Source organism: Schistocerca nitens, chromosome 1 (assembly GCF_023898315.1).
Source record: "Schistocerca nitens isolate TAMUIC-IGC-003100 chromosome 1, iqSchNite1.1, whole genome shotgun sequence".
NCBI classification, from domain to species: domain Eukaryota; kingdom Metazoa; phylum Arthropoda; class Insecta; order Orthoptera; family Acrididae; genus Schistocerca; species Schistocerca nitens.
Window position 1 is genome coordinate 477,298,123 of NC_064614.1, and position 27,381 is coordinate 477,325,503.

General features: G+C 41.2%; 1 protein-coding gene across 1 annotated transcript in view; it reads right to left on the bottom strand.

The window, feature by feature from the left end:
* Positions 1–27,381, bottom strand: part of LOC126236087 (glutamate-gated chloride channel-like) — a 169,876-nt gene that overhangs the window by 117,520 nt on the left and 24,975 nt on the right. The window contains exons 4-5 of the mRNA XM_049945155.1: positions 26,519–26,588; positions 13,287–13,440 (exon numbers count right to left, since the gene is read on the bottom strand). Coding sequence (XP_049801112.1) covers positions 13,287–13,440; positions 26,519–26,588 — 224 coding nt within the window. The remainder of the gene's footprint in view (positions 1–13,286; positions 13,441–26,518; positions 26,589–27,381) is intronic.

Genomic DNA, 27,381 nt, shown 5'->3' on the forward strand with positions numbered 1-27,381 from the left:
TTTTAGTGTATTAAAGTTGTTTCAAAATCGAACTTCTGTATTGTTTTTCTGTATTGATTCGCCATGATCTTATCACGCTATGGCGTCACTTTTGTGCTGGCCAGAGGAAGTAAACAAGGCAAGCAAGTTCGCGCTGCAGGCAAAAACACACACCACGTCCACTCCGCTCGGCTGTTACAGATCTACTGAGTTCGACCACTGACCTCGCTCTGCTAGGAGTGTACAATGATGTATATTCAGACTATAGCATGAAAACTGAAAATGTTAACTTTAACCTTACAATCCATATTATATTAATAAAAATGTTTTTATACGACGTTTCGACATATAGCATTGAAAATGCGATTTTCTGTCATAACCTTTGGCCACGATTTTTTTTCTAAACTTAGAGTGCCTAGCACAACATCGAAACATGTTTCTGCTTATTTTAAATACCTTCGTTGTGGCTACATCGTGTTACGCAGAGCTATTGATCCATGGAGATTTCCCTTCACTGCTCTTTGGAAACGGCATCGTTCTCACAGCGACAGTTCACAAATTCATCATACTTCAACCAATTTAATCAAAATATTTATAAATTGTGTACACAGAACTTCCATATAAATTGATCAGCCTTTTAATGAAAACCATATCAAAACCTCCCCAGTTCTTGTTGTTCCCGAGATTAGCCTGAATATACAGAAAGAAGAGAGCAGGTGAGTTCAATTTATATACATAAAGAAGAAAAGGAAGAGGAGACGTTTTCCACTCAATATGATCATACTCACAGTCATATGTCTACCATCAGATTATCTCAGAAATAATTTTAGTATCTTGTTTAGGCTCCTAAAACTACAGTGCAGCCGTGCATTCACACATAGAGATAATCAAAGGGTGGTCAGATGACAATTAAAAAATAGTGTTCCTTGCTAAATCCATCTTCGCTGCCAATGGTCATCGGACTAGTGAATGTGTCATGTCCCACACATTGTCAGTGGGACATCAAGGCAGATGCAACATATTTACGGAATCCATTTATTTATAGTTTTTCTGCCTTCGTTCTAGATTAATTTGCTTAATTGAACCTTTAGTATCACTGATTGTTTCTTTACACAAAGATACCGAATTTTTTCTTCAGGAAGTGTGTTCCAGAGAATTGGTTTGAGTTTCCATTTGCTTTATGATATCAGATATTATGAACATCACTGAATCTTATCTTCGGTACTGCTTATAACGACATATAGTTGGCTATAGCAATGCAGACTGAATTCTCTTGGCTTAAAGATAAGTGAATAAAGTGGCCCGATCGTTAAGGACAACCGCATCCTGTTGAAACTGCTGAAGTTTAAAAAAAATCTGTTGGCCTCTAATCGATGCCTCGAAGCGGAGGCAAAAATATTCTCATTTCTACACTAACTTCGAATATTATCAACGACATTATGGAAATTACGAAGGAGGTGAACAAATGTAGGGCTCATCTTACCGTTATTAATCTCTCACTCTAACAGTATAAAAGTTTCATTACTGAGAAATTGCACTACATTGTTAGGAGGCACCACTCCGCAGTAATGGAAAATAGATATTACAAAATCATGAAACGAAAGATTGAATTAGATATTTATTTGTCCCTACCTACTTTTAGACTGCCATATACGACTGCATAACCATTTCAAGTACGCTGTTATATCTGTGGCTATATCAATAAAAACCAGTTCGTTATCGGGCATTAATTGATAAGAATAGTACAGATTAAATATCAATACATTAGGGTGAACAGTTTATGTGCAGTGAAAAACTGGTCCCATGATCTTTCGTGTGTGTTTTTCAAAAGTATCTGAGACTCCACAGAAACCTTATGTAACTTAAGTTCGATTATTCAGTTTCTCACGGGCTTCATAATGATTTTATCTTGTTAAATTCTGTCAACATTTCACTAAACTGCACAAGCTGGGAGATGTGAATCTGAACGTTAGTTTTGTATTAAGACGATGAAAGATTCATATTTGTAAACAGCTATGACCAGGGATCTCTGCCACAGTTAACTCAAAGACAGTTTCTAGAGGCAGTTGAAATTTTCATTTTAACGTCGTTTATGTCTGACGTCAATGTCAGACGGTGGAGAGTTTGTGTGTACAGAATTTCGAAATAGTTTACGATGGAGGGATGTCAGTAACTAGCTTACTTGCTTGGTTGTGGAGAATGCAGTTTGTAAATTAAAGTAATCGCGGAGCTGTGTGGAGTTGCCTAACGTGCAAACGTCGACACTAAAACTAACATAGCAAGCCGGAGCAGACGATACATAGACCTACTGGATGGAAGTTAATGGATACAAATGGTAAGGAATTTTGACTTGGCATCTATTCACTGTCGGGCAAAAGCTGTGTGATTTAATATTTGCAATTTTCTTGTAATAAATTACGAGTTGTCAGTTAATTAGAGGCGCCCCATGCAAATGCTCTAAAATCAGGTCTTTGTGAGAAATTCAGATAATTACATTCTCTACCTCATATTTTCCTTGATACTGCTCCGAATCTTTTAATATTTCAGATCATTTGCTGTGTGTAACTGGAACACCCGGCATATCTTTGGAGTAATTTAAATAAATCGACAGTGTCAGTCCGCTACGAGCTGCAGACATCGTAGAGCTGCTTCAAAGATATTACCGGGTGGCAGTTACTGAACTATATGAAAAAAAACCGTAAAGTAGTTACAAACTACGGCGTGTACACGCTTTATTCAACACGAAAACGTCGCTACAGATATTCGGATTTATGTTAAATCATGTTCAACATGTCTGACATTCGGCGAGGATCTGACGTAGACGAATAGCGAAATACTGCATGAGCACTTCAAGTGTCGGGACATAGATGCTGTTACGACCTCCTGAATGGCTGTTTTCAACTCAGCAATGGTTTTGGGGTTACTGTTGTACACCGTGTCTTTAATACAGCCCCACAAAAAGGAGTCGCATAAGCTCAGATCCGGAGAATATGGGTGCCAATTGTGGCCCATGTCAGTGGCCTTTGGGTACCCCAGAGCCAGAATGCAGCCCCAAAGTACTCCTCCAGGACATAAAAATGCTCTCCTGCTTCGATAGGGTTGAGCTCCGTCTTGCATGAACCACATACTGTCGAAATCAGTGTCACTTTAGGTAACTGGGATGAAATCATCTTCCAAAACCTTCACGTATCGTTCGGTAATCACCGTGCCATCAAGTCAAGGAATATCGCACCGATTATTCCGTGACTGGACACTGCACGCCACACGGTCACCTGTTGAGGGTGCGTATTCTCGGTCCCCAAAATGCGCCAATTTTGCGTATTGACGAACCCATCCAAATGAAAGTGGGCTTTGTCGCTAAACGAAACCATATTCACATCAAAGTCCTGTTCGTCAATTGAGTGGACAATAGTGTTGGCGAAACACAATCGCTGTTACATGGCCCTGGGACTAAATTGCTGATGGGTTTGAATTTTGTATGGAAAGAGATGCAAGTCTGCAACAGCCATGTTTGTCGCAATGTCTCCTGGTTGATTTCCACCCGTTGAGCAGCTCGTCTGATCGTTTTCCTGGGGCTGGTTTGAAACATAGCACGTATCTCGTAGATCTTTTTAGTTGTTGTCATGTTTTTTGGACGACTGACATCGAGAAAAATGTCATCACGAACACTACCCGCTCTCTCAAAACTGCGAATCGAATTCGTAGCACACTTACACGGAGGTCTTCAGCTTGAGTCGGTTGCAAACTTCCTTTGAGCCAACCGGCCGCTGTGACCGAGTGGTTCTACGCGCTTCAGTCCGGAACCACGCGGCTGCTACGATCGCAGGTTCGAATCCTGCCTCGGGCATTGATGTGTGTGATGTCCTTCGGTTAGTTAGGTTTACTTAGTTCCAAGTCTAGGGGACTGATGACATCAGATATTAAGTTCAAATGGTTCAACTGGCTCTGAGCACTATAGGACGTAACATCTGTGGTCATCAGTCCCCTAGAACATAGAACTACTTAAAAATAACTAACCTAAGGACATCACACACATCCATGCCCAAGGCAGGATTCGAACCTGCGACCGTAGCGGTCACACGGTTCCAGACTGAAGCGTCTAGAACCGCTACATTTTAAGTCCCATAGTGCTTAGTACCATTTTTTCCTTAGAGGCGCAGTTGGGCTGTTGTTGCTTGCATAGTAGACCTTCACAAGCACTTTACGCACAGGCATTTTCACATGCAAATGGCCGACAACAACAAGAAACGTGCACATGCGCATACTAATTCCCTATCGTGCCACGCGGCCACTGTGCAGTTTGAACGTCCTAACGCAAACGATTCAGAAGTTATAACGATCCTCCCCCCCCCCCCCCTTGAACCATGGACCTTGCCGTTGGTGGGGAGGCTTGCGTGCCTCAGCGATACAGATAGCCGTACCGTAGGTCCAACCACAACGGAGTGGTATCTGTCGAGACACCAGACAAACGTGTGGTTCCTGAAGAGGGGCAGGAGCCTTTTCAGTAGTTGCAGGGGCAACAGTCTGGATGATTGACTGATCTGGCCTTGTAACACTAACCAAAACAGCATTGCTGTGCTGGTACTGCGAACGGTTGAAAGCAAGGGGAAACTACAGCCGTAATTTTTCCTGAGGGCATGCAGCTTTACTGTATGGTTAATGATGATGTCGTCCTCTTGGGTAAAATATTCCGGAGGTAAAATAGTCCCCCATTCTGATATCCGGGCAGGGACTACTCAAGAGGACGTCGTTATCAGGAGGAAGAAAACTGGCGTTCTACGGATCGGAGATTGCAATGTCAAATCCCTTAATCGGGCAGGTAGGTTAGAAAATTTAAAAAGGGAAATGGATAGGTTAAAGTTAGATATAGTGGGAATTAGTGAAGTTCGGTGGCGGGAGGAACAAGACTTTTGCTCAGGCGAATACAGGGTTATAAATACAACGTCAAATAGGGGTAATGCAGGAGTAGGTTTAATAATGAATAAAGAAATTGGAATGCGGGTAAGCTACTACAAACAGCATAGTGAACGCATTATTGTGGCCCAGATAGACACGAAGCCCACGCCTACTACAGTAGTACAAGTTTATATGCCAACTAGCTCTGCAGATGACGAAGAAATTGAAGAAATGTGTGATGAAATAAAAGAAATTAATCAGTTAGTGAAGGGAGACGTAAATTTAATAGTCATGGGTGACTGTAATTCGGTAGTAGGAAAAGGGAGAGAAGGAAACGTAGTAGGTAAATATGGATTGGGGCTAAGAAATGAAAGAGGAAACCGCCTGGTAGAATTTTGCACAGAGCATAACTTAATCATAGCTAACACTTGGTTCAAGAATCATGAAAGAAGGTTGTATACATGGAAGAAGCCTGGAGACACTAGAAGGTATCAGATAGATTATATAATGGTAAGACAGAGATTTAGGGACCAGGTTTTAAATTGTAAGACATTTCCAGGGGCAGATGTGGACTCTGACCACAATCTATTGGTTATGAACTGAAGAAACTGCTAAAAGGTGGGAATTTAAGGAGATGGGACCTGAATAAACTGACTAAACCAGAAGTGGTACAGAGTTTCAGGGAGAGCGTAGGGGAACCAATGGAAAGAATGGGTGAAAGAAATACAGTAGAAGAAGAATGGGTAGCTTTGAGGGATGAAGTAGTAAAGGCAGCAGAGGATCAAGTAGGTAAAAAGACGAGGGCTAGTAGAAATCCTTGAGTAACAGAAGAAATATTGAATTGATGAAAGGAGAAAATATAAAAACGCAGTAAATGAAACAGGCAAAAAGGAACACAAACGCCTCAAAAATGAGATCGACAGGAAGTGCAAAATGGCTAATCAGGGATGGCTAGAGGACAAATGTAAGGATGTAGAGGCTTATCTCACGAGGGGTAAGATAGATACTGCCTACAGGAAAATTAAAGAGACCTTTGGAGAAAGGAGAACCACTTGCATGAATATCTAGAGCTCAGATGGAAACCCAGTTCTAAGCAAAGAGGGGAAAGCAGAAAGGTGGAAGGAGTATATAGAGGGTGTATACAAGAGCGATGTACTTGAGGACAATATTATGGAAATGGAAGAGGATGTAGATGAAGATAAAATGGGAGATATGATACTGCGTGAAGAGTTTGACAGAGCACTGAGAGACCTGAGTCGAAACAAGGCACCGGGAGTAAACAACATTCCATTGGAACTACTGACGGCCTTGGGAGAGGCAGGCCTGACAAAACTCTACCATCTGGTGAGCAAGATGTATAAGACAGGTGAAATACCCTCAGACCTCAAGAAGAATATAATAATTCCAATCCCAAAGAAAGCAGGTGTTGACAAATGTGAAAATTACCGAACACTCAGTTTAATAGGTAACAGCTGCAAAATACTAATGCGAATTCTTTACAAACGAATGGAAAAACTGGTAGAAGCCGACCTCGGGGAAGATCAGTTTGGATTCCGTAGAAATATTAGAACACTTAAGGCAATACTGACCCTGCGACATATCTTAGGAGCTAGATTAAGGAAAGGCAAACCTACGTTTCTAGTATTTGAAGATTTAGAGAAAGCTTTTGACAATGTTGACTGGAATACTCTCTTTCAAATTCTGAAGGTGGCAGGGGTAAAATATAGGGAGCGAAAGGTTATTTACAATTTGTATAGAAATCAAATGGCAGTGATAAGAGTTGAGGGGCATGAAAGGGAAGCAGTGGTTGAGAAGGGAGTGAGACAGGGTTGTAGCCTCTCCCCGATGCTATTCAATCTGTATATTGAGCAAGCAGTAAAGGAAACAAAAGAAAAATTCGGAGTAGGCATTAAAATTCATGGAGAAGAAGTAAAAACTTTGAGGTTCGCCGATGACATTGTAATTCTGTCAGAGACAGCAAAGGACTTGGAAGAGCAGTTGAACGGAACGGACAGTGTCTTGAAAGGAGGATATAAGATGAACATCAACAAAAGCAAAACGAGGATAATGGAATGTAGTCAATTTGAATCGGGTGATGCTGAGGGGATTAGATTAGGAAATGAGACACTTAAAGTAGTAAAGGAGTTTTGCTATTTGGGGAGCAAAATAACTGATGATGGTCGAAGTAGAGAGGATATAAAATGTAGACTGGCAATGGGAAGGAAAGCGTTTCTGAAGAAGAGAAATTTGTTAACATCGAGTATAGATTTAAGTGTCAGGAAGTCGTTTCTGAAAGTATTTGTAAGGATTGTAGCCATGTATGGAAGTGAAACATGGACGATAAATAGTTTAGACAAGAAGAGAATAGAAGCTTTCAAAATGTGGTGCTACAGAAGAATGCTGAAGATTAGATGGGTAGATCACATAACTAATGAGGTGTTGAAGAGGATTGGGGAGAAGAGAAGTTTGTGGCACAACTTGACTAGAAGAAGGAATCGGTTGGTAGGACATGTTCTGAGGCAATGTAGTATTGGAGGGCAGCGTGGAGGGTAAAAATCGTAGAGGGAGACCAAGAGATGAATACACCAAGCAGATTCAGAAGGATGTAGGTTGCAGTAGGTACTGGGAGGTGAAGAGGCTTGCACAGGATGAGTAGCATGAAGAGATGCATCAAACCAGTCTCAGGACTGAAGACCATAACAACAACAACAACAACAACAACAACAACAACAACAAAGTTTTTATTTCATTTATTTCAATAATTGTCATCCTGGTTCTATCGGCTGTATCCAAGGAGTTATAATGGCTGTATATCGAAGGAAAGTAATACCAAGAAACATCTGATTTCTGCTACACTTTGTTCTGGAATGTCAGTGAGGAGCGATTGTGTTGACTGACTAGCGGTTCATCTCCTAATAATTAAATATTTAATGTGGTGTAAAGAATAGTGAAGGTTAACGTCAGTTTTAATATTTATGCATCTTGAGGATTTCTACATGACGTTGAACAAAGTTAAGCACGATATATCTTGCCGTCAGTTATGTTGCAAACATTTATTAATAGCTGATAACAACAAAAAGCTGCCCTATCATCAGCTTGCCCAATAATTGTCTGAATAGAACCGCGACTCTTTAAAGGGCCGCACCTCGAACAGTCCGCTACACTCCGAAAAGTGGAGAATGAAAATATTGGAAATAAATTATAATCATCGTATGACATGCCCAGACATTTTCAGCTCGGATCCCCTCCCCCGTCTCACACCCAACCTAACGGGGACGCCGGATCTCAAACAGCTCGCCCTACTTCTTGGAGCAAGGAATGCAAAATTCAAACTATACTGAGTAATAGATTGATGATCATACAGGTACACGACATATGTCGAGCGACTTATTGACTCTGAAGGTACTTAAACTAAGCCAAACAATGGAAACTCCAGGCTGGAATATCAATAATATTAGGAAAGGGATAGACTGCTACTCACCGTAAGGTGACCCGTTGAGTTGAAACTCTGTCGGAGCTGCGGGTGGTAGCCGTCGTGACTGCGTGAGGTGTGCGTGCCTTTGTGAACGAGTGTATGTTTACTTTGCTGAAGAAGGCTTTGGTGGAAAGCCATGATGCGTAACAGTCTTTTCGTTGTTTCGTTGTGCATGTCCGCCGCTCAATAGGCCTTCTTTATGGTGAGTAGCAATCTATTTTTGAACTAATACACTTCCACATGCACTAGGTCTTATATCTTCTGAGAACTATTATCTCATAAATAGATTAGAAATAGTTCCAATACTTTTGTTTTGGTTTCCCTTGAATGTAAGGCAAATATGAATCACTTCGCATTCCGTTTTGGGGATCCCTATGTGATATTTGGTATGTGGCTGAAAAGTCCCTGATCTGCAATGGATCATTACTCGAACAGCGCGCTCCCGCTCTAGGTAGAGAATGAAAAGAAAAATGTTTGAATCAATCATGCTGAAACACGTGCGAAGCAACTCATACACTTAACAGCCATATTTTTATTTCTTACGTATCCTCAGGCCTATTATGCAAGCAATAACAGCCCAACTGCAGCTCAAAGAAGTTTGCAATCGTGTTCAACCTGAAGACAAACGGTCCAACTGTGCTAAGAATTTGTTTCGCAACTTTGAGAGAACGGGTACTGTGAAGCAACTCATGTACTTAACCGCCATATTTTTATTTGGTATGTATACTCACAGAATAAAAATAAATGTAAATCCAATCTACTGGTTCTGACCAAGGCTTCGGAAGGCAAACACCCTAGGCGTAAATTTCCTTCCAAATAATCCCAGTTGCGAAATCAACCATTTCACTAATAGCCAAGTGGTTTTTGGCTCCAAAGTACTGAGCTCTCTCATGTACCGGATCTCAAGTGTACCGCTTCACGTATTTGGGAAAATAATACATGAAAAAATAAATCGACAGAGTGTTTCACGTACTCTTAATAGCAAAACCATGCAAAAGTGTAACGGAAAAAGTAACAAAAAAAAGCTTTCTCGTCAAGAGTAAACACTAGATAATTTGAATAGAGGGTCTAATAATTTGTTAATAACCTTACCAAGTGTTCTTACACAGATTCTCACAGTTTCTCTAACGCAAACGACTCCTATTTAATGTGACAAGTACAGATTCTTTTCATTCAACTGGGAAACAAATAGAGAGAGTTCCATTTGTATACTTCTTCTGTCTGTGGATGTGCATTTATCAACAAGTCTTGTTTGATTTGATATGTTTTCGGCTTTGTTGCTTTCGCTGTTGGGTGTTACGGAAATCTGAAGTGCTTTCTAAGATTGCACCACGACACTTACTGAACAGTAGTACCGTTGTACTCCGAAAGAAAACGGAAGGAACAGTTGCGAATTAAAGCTTGCACATCTGTAATTAGTTGTCATTATGACAGATATTTTATTGCTGCAACCTCTTCACAGTTGTAGTACTACATGCATCTTGTGTTGCACTATTACCTGTGTTAAATACATTGACCGTCTATACAAGACATTAATTTTTCATCTTGGGACTAGGATGATTAGTCACAGGTGTAGTTGCCCTTTCTACAAGCATTATTAAATTAGTGTAAAAAAAGGCCGAGAGATGTTTGTGAGAAAAATTTCGGCCACGATCACGTGTCAATACTTGGAAGGATTTCTTAATCTCACTACGTCAGCAGGGTAGGCTACCCTTCTCTCGTAACTTCAACATTGTAGCCCAACTTTACAATATCCTGAAACTTTCCTTTTCATACTCCAACGTCAGCATTACATGCTGATCTTGAGACACTTATGACTCGACTGGAAAACAAATCGCTGACGAATAATGGGGCTTTTGATCGAAACTGGCAGGCAAAAGAAGATTTTATACGAGCAGCAGCTTATCCAGGTGATCATAATGTTATCTAAGCACACATTTTCTAAATAAACGATTTGCGTTAAACAACTTATCCCTCTTTACTAATCATTATCAAATATTGTTAAAATTGCTTATCAACGTGGATCGTAGAAAGTGATACTTAACGACTTATTTTTACAATTGCAGAAAATACTTTATGTAGAAGCTCTTGATCTAGCTTGCGTACTAGCAATGAAACTGAATTTGTATGACATAACATGCAAAGTCACAAAATGTACGACCTGCCGTATAACAACAGGCAGCAGGTCTTTACTTGAGAAATAAATAAGTAAATAAGTTTCTTTTCAAGTCTGAATGTTGTTATAAGATTAGAGACAATCTCTTATGGCTCCATACTCTTTTTATAACTGTTGTAATGGATCCTATAACCAACTAAAGCAAAATATTTTCTTTCGTCGAATGTCTGCAAGACCTGATACAATGTTAAATCATCAGAACACCATGATGCTGCAGACGATCTGGGAATTCACCCCAAGTTCAGAGAATGTTTTAATAAAAGATGAAATAAAAGAAACGCCAAGACGAAACACGTAAATAAAAAAAGATGATTTCCTTAGCTGGAGAGTGTATACTACTTGTCTATATTCTTATGCTCAACAGAAGAAGGATGGAAGGTTGGTGAGCGCCCTCCCGACATTTGCCTGGCGCGATTTAGGGACATCATGGAAAATCTAAACTTGGATGGGTGTACGGTGAGTTGAATCGTCGTCCTCCCGAATGCTGGTCCGGTGCGCTAACCACTGTGCCACCTCGCTCGTCATATTATGTGAAAGTCATGAGTGATGGGTATTCGGCATGACGTATAAATGGTATTTCCCGTGATAAGACGAAAACAGTACACACGTATCGTTGCATAGGCTCATGAACCACATCATATCCACTGTCCACCGTGAGACTGAATGCCACCGGTGGGCTTTGCGACACGTGGCACGGTAAGAAAATTATGTAAGCAGGCCAGAGTCAAATGGGGAAGCATTCTAGCTTAGATACTAGCCGCAAATGAGGAAATCCACTGACATAAGCGAATTTGACAAAGAGTAGATTGACATGTTCCGGCACCTGGGAATGGGCATCTGGAAATGGCGAAGTTGGTCGGCTGTTTGTATGCTGCTGTCATGAGCATGTACAAAAAGTTGTTGTAGCATCGTGAAGCCACGAGTAGACGACAAGCTATTGGACGTCCACGCCTCGTCACAGGTTGTGAAGGTCGGACGCATGGTCGCTCGGTAAAGCAGAACAGGCGGCGATCTGTTTTATATCTGACGACAGAATGTAATGCTGGCGCATCAAAAGTGTTTCGCACCACTCCGTTTACAGCACAATGTAGAACATGGGGCTCCGCAGTAGACGACTCCTGTACGTTGGCCCAACGTTATCGTCAGTTGTGCTCTCACTGGACATCGAGATTGGACCGTGGAAACGTGTCACCTGGCCCGATGAACCACATGTCTTGTAACATCAAGTCGGTGGTCGTGGTACTACGCACTGATGAGCATTCACATGGTCTTCCAAGAATCCATGGACCCTGCATATCAGCTAGGGACTGTTCAAGATGGTGGAGGCTCTGTAATGGTGTGGTGCGTGTGCAGTTGGAGTGATATGGACCCCTAATACGTCAAGATGCGACTTTGACAGGTGCACGTACGTAAGCATCCTGTCTGATTACCTGCATCCATTTATTGTGCATTCCGACGGACTGGGCAATTCCAACAGGACAATGCGACACCACACACGTCCAGAATTGCTTCAGTGTGGCTCCAGGAACACTCTTTTGAGTATAAACTCTTCCACTGGTCACCAAACTTCCCAGACATGGACGTTATTGAGCACGTCTGGGATGCCTTGTAACGTGCTCTTCAGAAGAGATCTCCACCCCCTTGTAATCTTACGGATTTATGGACAGCCTGCAGGATTAATGGTGTCAACTTCCTCCAGCATTACTTCAGACATTATTCTGGTCCATGCCACGAGTTGCAGCACTTCTGCCTGCTCGCAGGGGCCGAAACGTTATTAGACAGGTGTACCAGTTTCCTTGGCTCTTCAGTGTAATACGTCAGGAAAATTATCAAGGGCCAGCTCTGCACCCACAAACCAACGGCCCATATTTTGCAGGGATTTAGCGACTTGTGCTACACATTCTCGAAAAATATACTAAGGACTTGTTGGATACGTGCCGCACAGAATCGCTGTTGTATCCCTTTCCTAACGAGGACCGACACTCTGTTACGTATATGGTTAATGTTTTGGCTCATCAATGTTCACATAACGTTGACGATGGTTTCTACTTACGACAGTAGATGATGTCTACGTCCTTTGTCGGAATGACGGATCGTAACTGGAATATGGTCTATTCATTCGAGTACATTGCATCTAATATCGTAGCCCCAGTTCATTTTAATGACAAACCTACAGGTAAATTAACAGCTGTAGGACGAGTACCAAAATTCCTCCGACTGAATGGCCCTTTTCTCATTTTCCGACGATTCTCCGTCGAAATTCCTCTACTTAATGGTGCATAGGCGTTATCGAGGCTGAGCCGTCGTACCTTACACTCACAGCCTCAGCTGCCGCCCTTTTTCCTACATGTGGTTAGCCGCCATGTAAATGTGCTTTTACAACGCCGTTAGTATACTTGTGAAGGATTTGTGTAGTTGTACTGCTAAACTTTGATGTTAAGTGTTTTATGTTGAGATGACTTCATTTTGGTCTTACGACTTGTCTCTAATTCAAATTCATCTGGGACTGTCACAGATATGCGATCAATGCGATAATGGATGAAAGAGTGGAGAGACAGTCCAAGGCTTGGCTACAGTAAACAGATCAAAATGAATGCAGGTCCCTGTAGAACAGAGACTAAAGACCTTCCACAGCAGTATGTCGAGAGTAGCGTCAAACCAGTCCTCGGGCTTAAGACCACAACTACAACCGATCAGAAGGCACGCAAAAACGTCCATTTATCTTTCTATTTAAAATTTAAAACATACTGACGCCCTTACCGTGTACTGAAAAGCACAGTGCCATACGAAAATATCCGTATATACACATTAGGTGTGACGACGTTGTGATGATATGCTTTCTTCTCATTAACGAAGAACACATCTGGAATCCATATCCTCTTAGTATCTGTTAGCGTGAGGTACTTCAGTTTACCTGAAATGAGAAAGAATTCAGAAAGTTGTCAATGAACCTACAATTTGAATTCGAAAATAAGGTACTTCCTAACTTTTAGGTGCGATAATTTACCTGGTTAATTCCTTACACACGCACATTTATTCACATACTCTAACAAAAATCACTAATAGCTTTAATACGCAATCACCATGGCACTAGAGCTTTTATGTGGAAGAACAGCCATTTTAGCCTGGCTACGTTGGGTCCTAAGCAATCAATGAAAATTCTTATTCAGTAAAGGGGCAATACATTGTCCCTGCGCGCCGGTGTTGTAGCGATTGTACAGAGTTAAAAAAAGGTTTGGCATGTGGCATGTGGCATGGCATGCCATTCCCAGTATGATATCGCTGGGCTATGTGTACGTCGATTTGAATCGCGATAGTGGATGAAATTGTCTTTGCTAGTATTTAGCTGGAAAGGTGGGAGAGTTGGTGACATAAAGCTCCTGCCTGATCAGCAGTGTTCTAGATGCGTGCCCTGACGTAAATCCACCAACGTTTTGACCCGTATTGAACGATGCAGTCATTCGGGTGAATATGTACACTTGACAGCACAAAAATTGACCGACAGAAATCGAAGTCCGGCACAGCATTGACGTCAATGAAATGCAATGTGCCTTATTTTCTGATTACCCAGGGAACAAGCAAACAAAAAATTACTACTTCAAAAATTACGGGAAACTGGTCTTGTCAGTAATACAGATCTCCTCCGAGAAGACAGAAAATCTTTCCTGCAAACAGAATACGCTGGCATTATTGAACGTAATGGCACATTAACTGAATACAAGTAAGTTAGTAAATCTGTCTCCACGTAGGCGTACACCATAATTAATCTCCCACGCAAACCTTGGAGTTAACTCATCTAGAATGAGACGTCCCGGGGGGTGGGGGGAGGTCCACTGCTAGCCGAACTGCACAAAAACACAATAACCCTGGGTTCGGTGTGGGGCGCCGGTGGGGTGAGTGGATTGCTGTAGCCTGTTGTGGGCTTGGGTACCACTGAGGGCTACGGCGGGGACGAAGCCTCCCCGTCGTTTGTAGATCCTCAGTTCAATACATACATGACAGATAGTAAATGGTTACTGTAGTTGAATTAACAACGTGCAGTCCTGATATGTAAAGTGTCTCGTGTTCGAATCCATGTGAATTATTTTGCGCTACAGGAGGCTATTCTTCTGGTTCTACAAAATGTAGTCTATGGAACTCTCCATTATATTAGATTAAACACATTTCCGTGTTGCACAGCCTATTTCCTGCAGAAGGTGCGACATAATTTTAGTTATTAATTAATTAGAGCCATTAATGGTGGAAAATAAACTCTGTCAAGACTAAAAATTAAATTCGTTAATATTACATGTTAGTTGACTGACAGCGGGCTAGTTAGATTTGCAAGAGCACCATTTGTTGTACACTGGTACATAAAAATTAAGGAGGAAAATAGCTTCCACCTTAGGTGTCACTAGCGGCAACGGCCTTGCCCCAGTAAAGTCATCGTCTTATATATTTAAAGAAACAAATGCTAGAAGCAGTCTATGTTTGTTATTGTTACACCGAAGTAAAAAAAAAAAAAAGTGGTCAGCGTGACGGATTGCCGTCCTATGGGCTCGGGTTCGATTCCCGACTGGATCGGAGATTTTCTCCGCTGAGGGACTGGGTGTTGTTTTGTCTTCATCATTTCATCCCCATCCGGCGTGCAGGTCGCCCAATGTGGCGTGGAATGTAAGGAGACCTGCACCAAGGCGGCCAGACCTGCCCCACAAGCGGCCTCCATGCAAAAAAAAAAAAAAAAAAAAAAAAAGAAAAAAAAAAAAAAAAATCGATAGAGCGTCTGTCGTGTAAGCAGGAGATCCCGGGTTCGAGTCCCGGTCAGGGCACACATTTTCAGCATGTTCCCAATGAAGTACATCAACGCCTGTTAAATTAAAAAAAAAGTTGGTAGAGCACTTTCCCGCGAAAGGCAAAGGCAAAGGTCCCGAGTTCGAGCCTCGGTCAAAAAAAAAAAAAAAGTGGATACACGGGTTCCCGACAGATCACCGAAGTTAAGCGCTGTCGGACGTGGCCGGCACTTGGGTGGGTGACCATCAGGGCCGCCATGCACTGTTACCATTTTTCGGGGTGCACTCAGCCTCGTGATGCCAATTGAGGAGCTACTCGACCGAATAGTAGAGGCTCCGGTCAAAGAAAACCACCATAACGACCGGGAGAGCGGTGTGCTGACCACATGCCCCTCCTAACCGCATCCTCAGTGAGGATGACACGGCGGTTGGATGGTCCCGATGGGCCACTTGTGGTCTGAAGACGGAGTGCTTGCTTTTATGTGTCACTGCCAAGTAACATAGCTCAATGAAACATGTACAATACATAGAAATACCTGCTATACTGCTATAAAGTAGTGCAGAAGGTAACTGAAAGAAAAGTGCAACAGACGAGCACAAACGACACTTTTATTCGAAGACAACAATTATACTGCAGCCGTCAATAGTCATGATTGTCCCCTGGAAATTACAAAAGGCGGGACGTGGTTCTTAATAGGATGTGAGATAACTGCGGACGGCAATGTATGCCGTGCAACGTGCTTCCATGCTTGCCAGAAGGTCAGTAAGGTGTCCTTGTGGAAGGTCGTTCCATTTGTCCACCCGTGCTTCTGGCAACGACTATATGGTCGTTGGTGCATATGGACGTGGTGCAATACGTCTCGCCAACGCATCCCACACGTTCTCGATACTGTTTAAGTCCGGGGAATGGGTAACCTGGTCAAATCGCCGAGCGTACTCTCCTTCCAAAAGCTCCTCAACCTGTGCAGTTCGATGCACTTGCGCACTGACATCAATAAAAATAAAGTTAGGGCGGAATGCACCAGTAAAAAGACGCACGTCAGTAAGCAGCACAGTGTCACAATAACAGACCAGTGAATGTACCGTGGATGTCAGTAGCGCCGTACATCATTATGCCTCGCCAGACAACAACACCCATACCACCAAAACGATCATGGACTGAACGTACTCTCACACGCCGAGAGACGGGAACAAGTAATGAACCCAGTGAAACCTGGTAGCCAAGGAAAGCAGGATTCGGTTACTATTGTGGACGGGGCCGTAATCAGTTAATGTTGCTTTCCTTTTGCAATTACGCACATTTATTTTAAAACGGTAATTCCAGATTCAGCAATAAATTAGGATATCATACGTTATTAACGAAGGAATAAACAACTGTATAATTAAGAGTTCTTTCAGTGCGTCACAATTTACCAAATGAGCATAAACTACAGATACAGCAAATAATGTTTTAAAAACAAGCCAATGTAATCTCAATCAGAATTTTAAGGCAAGTAACCACAGTCACGGCTGAAGACCTTTAACGCCAAGAACGGCAATTCTGAAAAAACTTAACAAACATACTTAAAACAGCAATGCAATAGCAAGATTAATTAAAAAATACAGGCAACTGATCGCCAAACGGGTGAGACAAAATGATCGTAAACTTGGTAGCACAACCATTTAAACCTGCTGTAAAGCCAAGAATGGAAATTATATAAAAAAATTTAGAAACGTACAATAAAACAACAAATACAATAATAAAACACTAGGTGCACCAGGTCTGGCATAAAAGCACTTTCGCGAGCGATGAGAAAGGCAGCCAAGAGTTGCATCCACTTCACAAGATGGTAACTCAGAGTAGTGGCTGTCCAACAAATGACTAATGATAATCTTGCTGAGGCTCTGACGTCCAATAAACCAAATGCAAAGAAGTAAAAATACGCCAAAGCCGGAACCGGCGGTCTCGTCTCCGCCAGCAAAATACTGTGCTTAGAGTGCCCGTAACGAGAAAGAAGTTACTATCACCAGAGTAGAAGAATTGTCAACCAACCTACAATCAAGAAAGCTGTCAAAACTACACGCCTCACCAGACAGCAGCGGGAAGGCAAGGAAACGTACACTGCAGTTACATACACTAACCCCCAGGGCAGGTAACTGGGGCATTAGCAGCCACGAGACAGGAAAAATACCGCTGGTTGAACTTAACAAACTGTAACAAACTGAACGCAATAAATAGTAATTAGAAGTCCAGGAAAGCTAATCAGATCCGCCTTCCCCAAGCACTCCACTCGTTGCTCTTCACCTCGGCAACACTACGAGAAGCTACACGAACCTAGGTCACTGGAGAATCGCAAGATCTCACAATGGTGGTGGTTTCTCTACTTGAATCCAAATGCACTCAACTTAAACTTGCACGATCCGGTTTACGACTAGGTCGTGCATCCTCGTGACCACAGGCCTTCGATCCGTCAGTCCATGCGCGCCACCAGCGGTGCCGGCGTATTATCGCACTGCGCGGACTTGGCTCCTCATGAGTCCCCAACCGAACTCCCACTGATACGACCTGGAAGAACCATGACGTCACCCCAAAGATAGGGCCACAGTTACTACATATCGATAACCGCCGCTGCTGCCACTAGCGGACAGGCAATGTTTGCGAAACCAAGTGGAGCCAGTCAACATGAGAAGAAGACAAACAACCGCAACCTTGTGAACTAAACGATACGGTCTGACCTCCAACAGAGGACAGAAAGCTACAAACAGCACAAACGCGAGCCGCAGCATGGCTCACCCAGGCACTTTCCAAGTTTCATTGAGTTGTATCACTTGGTATTGACACTTCGTGCTTAGTTTACTGTCGTCCATAGGTTTTGCACACCAGTGTATAATAGCCATCGACAGTACAGGATCAAGGTCAAATACATACACCAAATCTCTTTCATTCGAGTCACATTATCCGTGCACCATTCCTCATTATTAACTGTCTATTCACGGCCGCGTTATTGCTTCTGTGAGGGAAGGGAATTTGACGCTGTTGGAGGCTTGCATATGGTATGGCGTTCCTGAACGCATTGCGCGACGACAGATAAAATGTTATCGAGTTGATGGAGAATTCAGTAGGTGTATGAAAACTCGACATACACACGTAAAAAAATCATATTTTAAACGAGGTGCAGTTGAAAGAATGCGTTTTCGTGGTCGATGGATGCAGCTCGGTTAATGCCTCATGAGGTCGGACTACTTACCAAACGGGTGGCCATAATGGAGAGTCTCAGTGGTGACTTGGACTCTACTGAATAGCGTTTATCGAGGACAATATCAACAGTGGCTGTTGGAACGTGATATTTTCCCATGAATCAATGTTATAATGAGCGAATGATAGAGTAATATTATGGTCCCATCAGTAGACAACTATACCCTGATGGAGTGATCTGTTTCCAGCAATAGCAGCCCCCATACACATGTAAGCGATGGTGCAGGAGTTGTTTGCTGAACAGAATGAGATTTCCCTTCTGGATTGTCCTCCTTCTGTACTGGCCCTACTGAAAACGTTGTCAGCGGTGGTGTAGGAGTTGTTTGCTGAACAGAATGAGATTTCCCTTCTGGATTGTCCTCCTTCTGTACTGGCCCTACTGAAAACGTTGTCAGCGGTGGTGTAGGAGTTGTTTGCTGAACAGAATGAGATTTCCCTTCTGGATTGTCCTCCTTCTGTACTGGCCCTACTGAAAACGTTGTCAGCGGTGGTGTAGGAGTTGTTTGCTGAACAGAATGAGATTTCCCTTCTGGATTGTCCTCCTTCTGTACTGGCCCTACTGAAAACGTTGTCAGCGGTGGTGTAGGAGTTGTTTGCTGAACAGAATGAGATTTACCTTCTTGATTGCCCTCCTTCTGTACTGGCCCTTCTGAAAACGCATGGGCAGAGACGAAACCGATCATACTAGAAAACAGACCTGACACCGTGCCAAGAACCCATGACGGCCTTTGGAATAACGTCACCATAGCTGTCTGGGAGGAAGTGTCAGAAAATGGGAAACTTATTATCCACCTGAAAACCTCCATTCCTTGCAGACTGTATAGTGCAGACTGTCTTTGAAGTTGAAACACTTTGGGTGGGATATAAAGTGGTAAAAGAAGCTACAGGCTGTACCCTTTTGAGAGTCGAAAATATCTTAATAATAACCGAAAGCTGTCCGTTCTATTAATTTCGTGGTTTCTACTGATTAAAAATTAACGCAGTAACACAAAAACCATGCACTAAACCGGAGACGAAACAAACCTTGTCACCAGGCAGTTGCCTATTAGACCACCGACTATGCCACTGAGCTACGAATGCATCGTAGTGAAGCTGTCGACATGTAAATAGTTCTTATCGCTCTTGACTCAACATCACGAAGTGAAATGCTGTTAACAGACCTGCAATGCGGCGCAGTCTTCTTGTGTCTTTCCAGAGGTTGTGACCGTTCGCTGATTTTCAGAAAGATGTTATTTCTTCTCTGCACTCAAAATTACAAGTGTTCTTTACATTCTGGACGGATTTGTACTCCCCGTCATGTGATTTTCTCTTATGTAGCTTGGTAGACAGTTCAAATACCAGCCACGGTCATTTCTTGTAATGTCAAGTGTACATTACTAGGGTAGCACTGTACATGTACTAGCGTGCCTTTAAACCACTATTAAATCATAACAAGGATCTCATAGAACTAGCGTGAAAGGATGACATGAGTGGAAGGGAAGCAGCTAGTTGATTTACTGGCGACAGTTTTCTTACACGTTTAGTCTTGTTCTGTCAGCTACTGAGATACTCGCTACAGTGCCATCCTACTACAATGGCTTCCAATTTGACTCGCAACGTCGGCCAATGACATCAAATAAATAATCAAGAAAACGAAATCACATGATTGCTTCCCTCCGCTGCTCCAGTAAGTCAGGCGCCAGACAAGCAGTATGATATCTGTGTCATGTGGATGTAGGAGCAGCAAGAAATAGTATCATATATAGAGCTGTAGTGGCATTGGACTTCTAATGTATTTCGTCATTATAATAAAAGCCATCTACTATTTGGCCAAGTTTTGGAACATTTTAAGGCTGACATACTATAAATATTCAGTTCTTGCTCCCTTTCTTAGCAGATAAAAAAGGAATAATAAAACATAACTTTTTTCTCTTGAAGACACAATGCCAAGTTTCCGTCATTAATAAGGTTCTCATAAACTGTTACAATAATTTTCTTACCAACGGCTTGTTTTTTATTATTTTTTACTTCTGTGCACAAAGTATCTGACAACAACGCAAAAATTAACTTTTTCATTTTCAGTTTAGTTAATAATAATAGATTTCAACATAGGATTATACAGCAAACCAGTTAGCTGTATCATCCTATGTTGAAACTAGTATACAGATGCTGAGTAACAGCCATGTTTAAAACCGTAATAATATATTTTTTGAAAAATTCTTGTGCAATATGTATAAAGAGGATAGGAATAGTAAAAAGCCAATTCACAGAGGTACTGTTAATAAACCAAAATTCTAAATTAAAAAGTCATATGTAAAAATACAGGTTGACTCCATATTGGAACATTCTACAGAAAGAACTACATTCATGCATTTCGACTAGGCAGGTTGCTAAGTCAGAAACATTATGTATCTCTCATAAAACGCAGAACAGTGATGTTGCTATACAGTAAGGTTCATAAGCAGGTAAGATGTAATATCAACAAAATTTGTCAAATAAACAACGTATTTTGAAAAAAAAAAATCTAATTTTAAAAAACAGCTACAAATAAATAGCTAAAGTGAAAAACAATAATTTCAGAAAAGATAATTTAGTCGTAAATGTCGGTGAATGTAGCTACAAACCTCATTAAATATGAGCAATAGATCTGGAAATAATCGCTTTTTGGAATTCCCTTTTGGAACAATAAGAACATGAAGGAACAGAAACTGGTACCATACTCAGCTTGTGGAGCACGTAGTTTTGCCCTGTCTAAATGTTATAAGATACAACGGAAATCTACTTGTACGTATTTTACTTATGTCACGTTGTTGACTTGTTATTACAAGAGATTTTCTACTGAAAAGTTATCGATTTCTGATCAGTTTTCTAAACTTTTGTTTATTTTAGTGTTGTAGATTGGATAGTACTCCATTATATAGTGGAATGTATTTTAATTAAAATTGTGTAAAATGGAAGATACACAAACGTAATGGAATTTAAGATGATGTAGAAATCTAATCATTTATATAATTTACCTTAATCATTATCGTACTATGAAACATCATAGTACTTTTTTTATAATGAAACAGAAAATCTTTTAAAGAAAAGTATATAACGTTTATTTAGCAAATAACACCCCTACGATACACGTAATTAATTATTGTAACTTATCACTGAACTGCGATTTATCATAAAATATCATAAAGTGTTCAGTTGGGTCAATAACACTATTCCTCTGATAATGAAGTTTATTGTTGTAATAACTGAAAGTCATCCCTAAGTGTTGACACTGCCCTTGTACTTTACATAATCGTTTTAGTATCTACTTTATTTAAAGTATCTTAATGTCACTATTTTCTTCGTTATTAAAATTTTGATCATGTTGTTACAGTATATCAGAATAATGACAACTTGTAATCACGTGCATATCTACTGAACACCGTGGTTTCACTTTAAATAATTATGAAATATTTCTTATTACGCAGGCACCTGTGGCTGTTCCATCTGTCAAGCTGTGATTCCAAGTATTGCTCTGAACTACAACAGCATGATCACAACTAGAATCTTAAGAAAAAAATGTACGGACCAGAAGAGAATGCTGATCATAGATAATGAGAATAAAATACCAGTAAACTTAAGGATTGCAGAATATATTTTGTAATGACAAGATCATGCATTTATTACTAAACATTCACAGATAGAGAAGATAATTTTAAATTGAACCGCCTCCTTCCATATTAGATGTGACTTAACGGTTAATGAAATCAAAAAGACCATAAAACCTTTTTTTATATAAACTCACTAAATTATTTAAGCATTGTCTAAAACAAATGCTACTTTCAAAAATTCTGAAAATATTAAATTTGATAAAATTTCGATGGTAATATTCGATACGAAGGCTAGCGCAAAGCTATAAATCATAACTGAATAGCTCCAGTTTTTGCAGTTTAATTACGCATCGATAGGCATTTTTTCTCTAACTGTGCTATTCACGAACTAAAGTCAAGACAACCATTATTATTTCTTGGATGAGACGTTCACAGTAAACTTGCCGCTTTAAGTTCGGATAGAATCCCAAGTTTTAGATGATCGCCTTCATCATCATCGTCCGGAGGCAAAATCTGACTGTCTGAAACTGGCGAGGCTTCTTCCACTTTTTTCTACGTCCGAGTCTACATACACACTCCACAAGCCAAAGTATGGTCCACAACCCCTCCCCCCCTCCTCCCAGAGAACGGTGTCTGATTGGCTGAACTACATCGGGGAGATGAAGTATGTAGAGCTGGTGCCCCCTGCCTACGTAGATAACGTCTACGCCTGCTGTCCAGTTCGGCTGCAGCAGCGCTAGGTACTGGAGTGATAAACTATGAGAAGTTTTCTCCTGAGCTCTTTCTTTAACAGGCTCTCGCTTCCATGCGTTTCAAAGCCATGGTCGGTGTCTGTATCAAAGTTGTTCTCACACAGACTAATTCCTTGCGAGTGTGACAGTAGATACGTGTGTCAGTCTATGAGGACTCTTGCCATTCTCTGTGATGAGCGTAAACGTCAATTTGAATATAAGAATTTCGAAAAATCAACGGTGGCCGACCACAGCCTGTTAAAATAAACACAAGATTACGTTTCAACAATTGAGAATTCTTGCCGACGCATCGAACTATTGGGACTCTGTAATCAGGGAAACAGTTGAAATTAGACTGGGCTTAATCGTGAATGAAATCGTAGCCATATTATTATTACTGTTGGTCTTTCGTTACTGTGTTATTTGTCTAATTATTCTAATCAGCGCGGCATTTCATATACGGCGTCGTTAATTTGTGTTGTTCTGTTGTATTCAGTGTTACGAAACTCCTGATAGAGTAACCGTAACTTAAATTTTGCAAAAGAAGCAGTTTGTTCAATGAGCAATGACAGATAAATACCAAAGTTGAGATCAGTTCACGACTGATTTTTTTTTTTAAAATCTGGACTGCGCGTAAGCTGTTACATCTCCGCGAGGTATTTCGGTTTACTTCCAGTTTCGAATACGAACGACCATCAGCTGTGTAAGGGAATGACGAGAACCAAAATTCGTGACGGACCGGAATTCGAACCAGGATTTCCCGCTTTCCGCGATCGGCCGCCTTAACCGTTTGGCTACCCGCGCACGACTCACAGTCAGCCCCAAACTTCCATACGTCGTTGTTCCTGCGTCTCAACCTGTACTCGTACACACATGTAATTCCCGTACAGACGAGGACATTTTAATTGCAGTGTGGATGTTGCAGCGGATATTGCAGTGCCTGTCTTGTAAAGCACAACGATGCAGTGCTCCTTCGGACATTATACTGTTTGTACATTTCAGTTTCATTAGTGTTTGTGGCACTACCACTGCGTTTGAGAATATCTCCCTGCCTTTATATCACGTAAGCTGAGCTACAGCTGCGCTCTGTCAGTCTTTTTCGATCCACTATTTACGTGTTTAGGATGACTAAGGTATTCCTCCTAAATCCGCCAAGTCAATTGTTCAACTTAATCATCTTGGTTTCATAATAAACTGCTAATTATGACGATTTCACTGACTTTTCTCCCTAAAGACGAGATTTAAAAAAAAAAATTTGGCTATCAGCTTCCGCATTTGGGTCAGAATTGCCATTTCTTAACATCAACTGACTACACTGAAAATGTAAGCCACGTAGATACATTCATACACCAGTGGTAGATGGTAGATATTATCATTCTAACGCTGATGTGAAGATTATGCGCTTCCTTCGCGGTGACCGGCTCAGATGTTACGTGACTGGATGAAATTGAACTGTGTCCCGTAAGGATCATGTGGCTTTCTTGAAGAAAGTCGCCAAAGTAATTTCACGAAGTAAAACATTTTATAGCCGGCCAAGTGGCCGAGCGGTTGTAGGCGCTTCAGTCAGGAACCGAGCGACCGCAACGGTCGCAGGTTCGAATCCTGCCTCGGGCAAGGATGCGTGTGCTGTCCTTAGGTTAGTTAGGTTTAAATAGTTCTAAGTTCTAGGGGACTCACGAGCTCCGATGTTAAACCCCATAGTGCTCAGAGCCATTTGAACCATTTGAAAACATTTTATAATAAGTGAACAAACGCTGTCTGGATCACAAAAAAATGGTTCACATGGCTATGAGCACTACAGGACTTAACTTCTGAGGTCATCAGTCCCCTAGAACTTAGAACTACTTAAACCTAACTAACCTAAGGACATCACACACATCCATGCCCGAGGCAGGATTCGAACCTGCGACCGTTGCGGTCGCGCGGTTCCAGACTGTAGTGCCTAGAACCGCTCGACCACTCCGGCCGGCTGTCTGAATCACATTTTCATTTATTACCGACTGCCGATTTCCGTCCGCGTTGCAGAATATTTTCAGGTCTGGCGCTGCGAAGTGTAGTTTGTCAATAGCCGTCTTATACCAATGTTAACAAACTGCACTATGCTGCGGCACACCTGAAGATGACCTGCAGCGCACATTGAAAACTGTAATTGGTAATAAAAGAAGTTGTGATCCATAAGGTGTTCACTGATTTATTATATCGAAAGACATCGCGGTTTCTACGATATGGCCTGAGTAGTGAAAAACATTTCGTTTGGTTTTAGTACACGGCAAGAAGCGCACTAAACAGTTGTCAAACAACAGCACTTTTACGAGTCTTACAGCACTACCTACTAAATCTACAAGTTTAAGAAGCAGAGAGCAAGGGCCCATCTTGAAACGTTTTACGTCTGTGCGTGTTCTACCTCAACAGATGTTTTCTGCCAGCATAAGAACTTGCTAGGAACAAATACTGTGGCAGAAACATGAGCATGGAAAGGAGAAAGTAATTTTTACAAGTAAATAGAACATATGCAGAAATCATCTGTGGATTGTTGCCATTTGCTACTAAACAAATACGTACCTCAGATTCATCCGCATGAGATATCCGTGTTTTACAAGTCTTTGGGTATGGCGGAGGAGGACTTCCGAGATAAAGTCCCTCCATAGCTCTACCAAATGCTGTAAAGACCATGGAACGGAAAGAAGTACAAGGCATACTAGGAGGTAGCTGCACCAGCAAGAGAAATGCGGTAGTATATGTATTCACATGAACTATATCCTGCTCACATTTATGACCAATAAACAAAACGTTTGTGATAATAATCTCCCCTTCACTCCTCCACTCGTCCTCATAAGATAAATAAATAAATATAAATAAGAAGAGAATGATTGTCAGCTTATTAGAAGCAATGAAAAATAATGGAAATGGGTCTTGAATATCTAACACCATGAAAGATAGAAGAAAGAAAAAACAAATGGCATGAGTGAAGCAGCCTTTTATAAATTGTAAAAAATTACATTTTTCAAAAAATTATCTTTATAGAATGGAAGAAGAAATTCCTGAAATTATGTTTAACGTTCGAGAACGAATTCGAGCATTTATGAAATATGGAGAGAGTAAATAGAAGAATTAATATTTAAAACGTGTAGCTACAAATAGATGGTAAAATGTGAATGGTTAAATAAGATACGAAATGAAACTATATACTATAGAGTACTAAAGTGGAAAGAAATGTGAGATGAATGAAGCAGACGGACGTACGCTAAAGCAAACAAAATATGATAATCAGGCGGGCGAGGAAGCGGTGAGTGGAAAGCTACACCATGAGAAACACTTACAGTACAGAGTTATGGGAATCTGCATTTATGTTGCGATTAAGAGATTACGTTAGAGGGATAGGTAATGGAGAATATCATCACATTAACAGACACATGCATAATTACATACGTAAACAGCTTAACTGTCCGAGTAGCAATATTTCTATCTTGTATAGTGTCCAGGGACTTAAGATAATCTGGTTCATTTATCTGCTGTATTTCTGTACTTATCACAGTTTTTCCTTCTTTTTGTCTCTCTCTGTTTAAGATACCGTCCGTTCCGTTTGTGACATTTTCTCTGCTCATGTTGGCGCCTTACGTCGACAGGAAAGAAGAAGAAAAGAAACGGCGATTTAAATTGAGGTAAATGAAGTATGAACGGTACAAACCTCCTAAGTCGTTGAATTTTAGCCTCGCGTCCGTCCACTGTTCCTTGAATGTTATCTGCGTTTCGAATTCCTGCAACACAGAGACATGTCGCCAGTCTGCATAGATTCAAAAATTAAACACTAGTTATCTGTCACGTTTCTATCCGTGCACGAATGCTTTAATGTCTCTTTACGCCCTTAAAACTCCACGAATTACCATTCAGCAATGTAATCCAGTGAAGTACATAAATGTTTCAAAAAGGCAAGTCAAATAATATGTTAAAAACTGATGGCTACGACTAATAACAATACGTGAATACACACCAAATTATTTTGAAGTGTAATCCAATAAACGTTAAAGAGGATATTAGCAAGGGAAATGTGTCCGGCAATGCAGGTGCACGACATCCTTGAGAAGGATGTGGAACTTGCAAGCGTTCAACATTAGTGGGAAACAGAGTTTTAGAATGAGATAACGTGTTCTACTTCTTGCTTGACTATGCTTCCATGGAAATGTCTTTCGTAAAGCTGAGATCACGGACATACTTCTGTTGCGAGTACGTAAAAGTAAAACTATACAAGGTGATTCCGGAATGATTTTACAGACTTTCAGGGATGACGCAGAAGAGAAAATGCATTAATTCGAGGTAAGGGACCCTGGTCCAGAAACGATTGGGTCGAAGGTTATAAGCGAAAACCGTCCTGTTACCTCTGATAGTGGAATACACGTGCCGGAACTGCTGTTGCTGAGACCCGTTAGTGGGCATCTTTTAGAGGTGGTAGCATGGACCAAAACAAAGAAATAATTGTCTCTTGAATATGGGCTTTAGAATGCAGAACTCAAGACCTGTAAGCACTTGTTCATCTTCGATACAGTGAAAAAC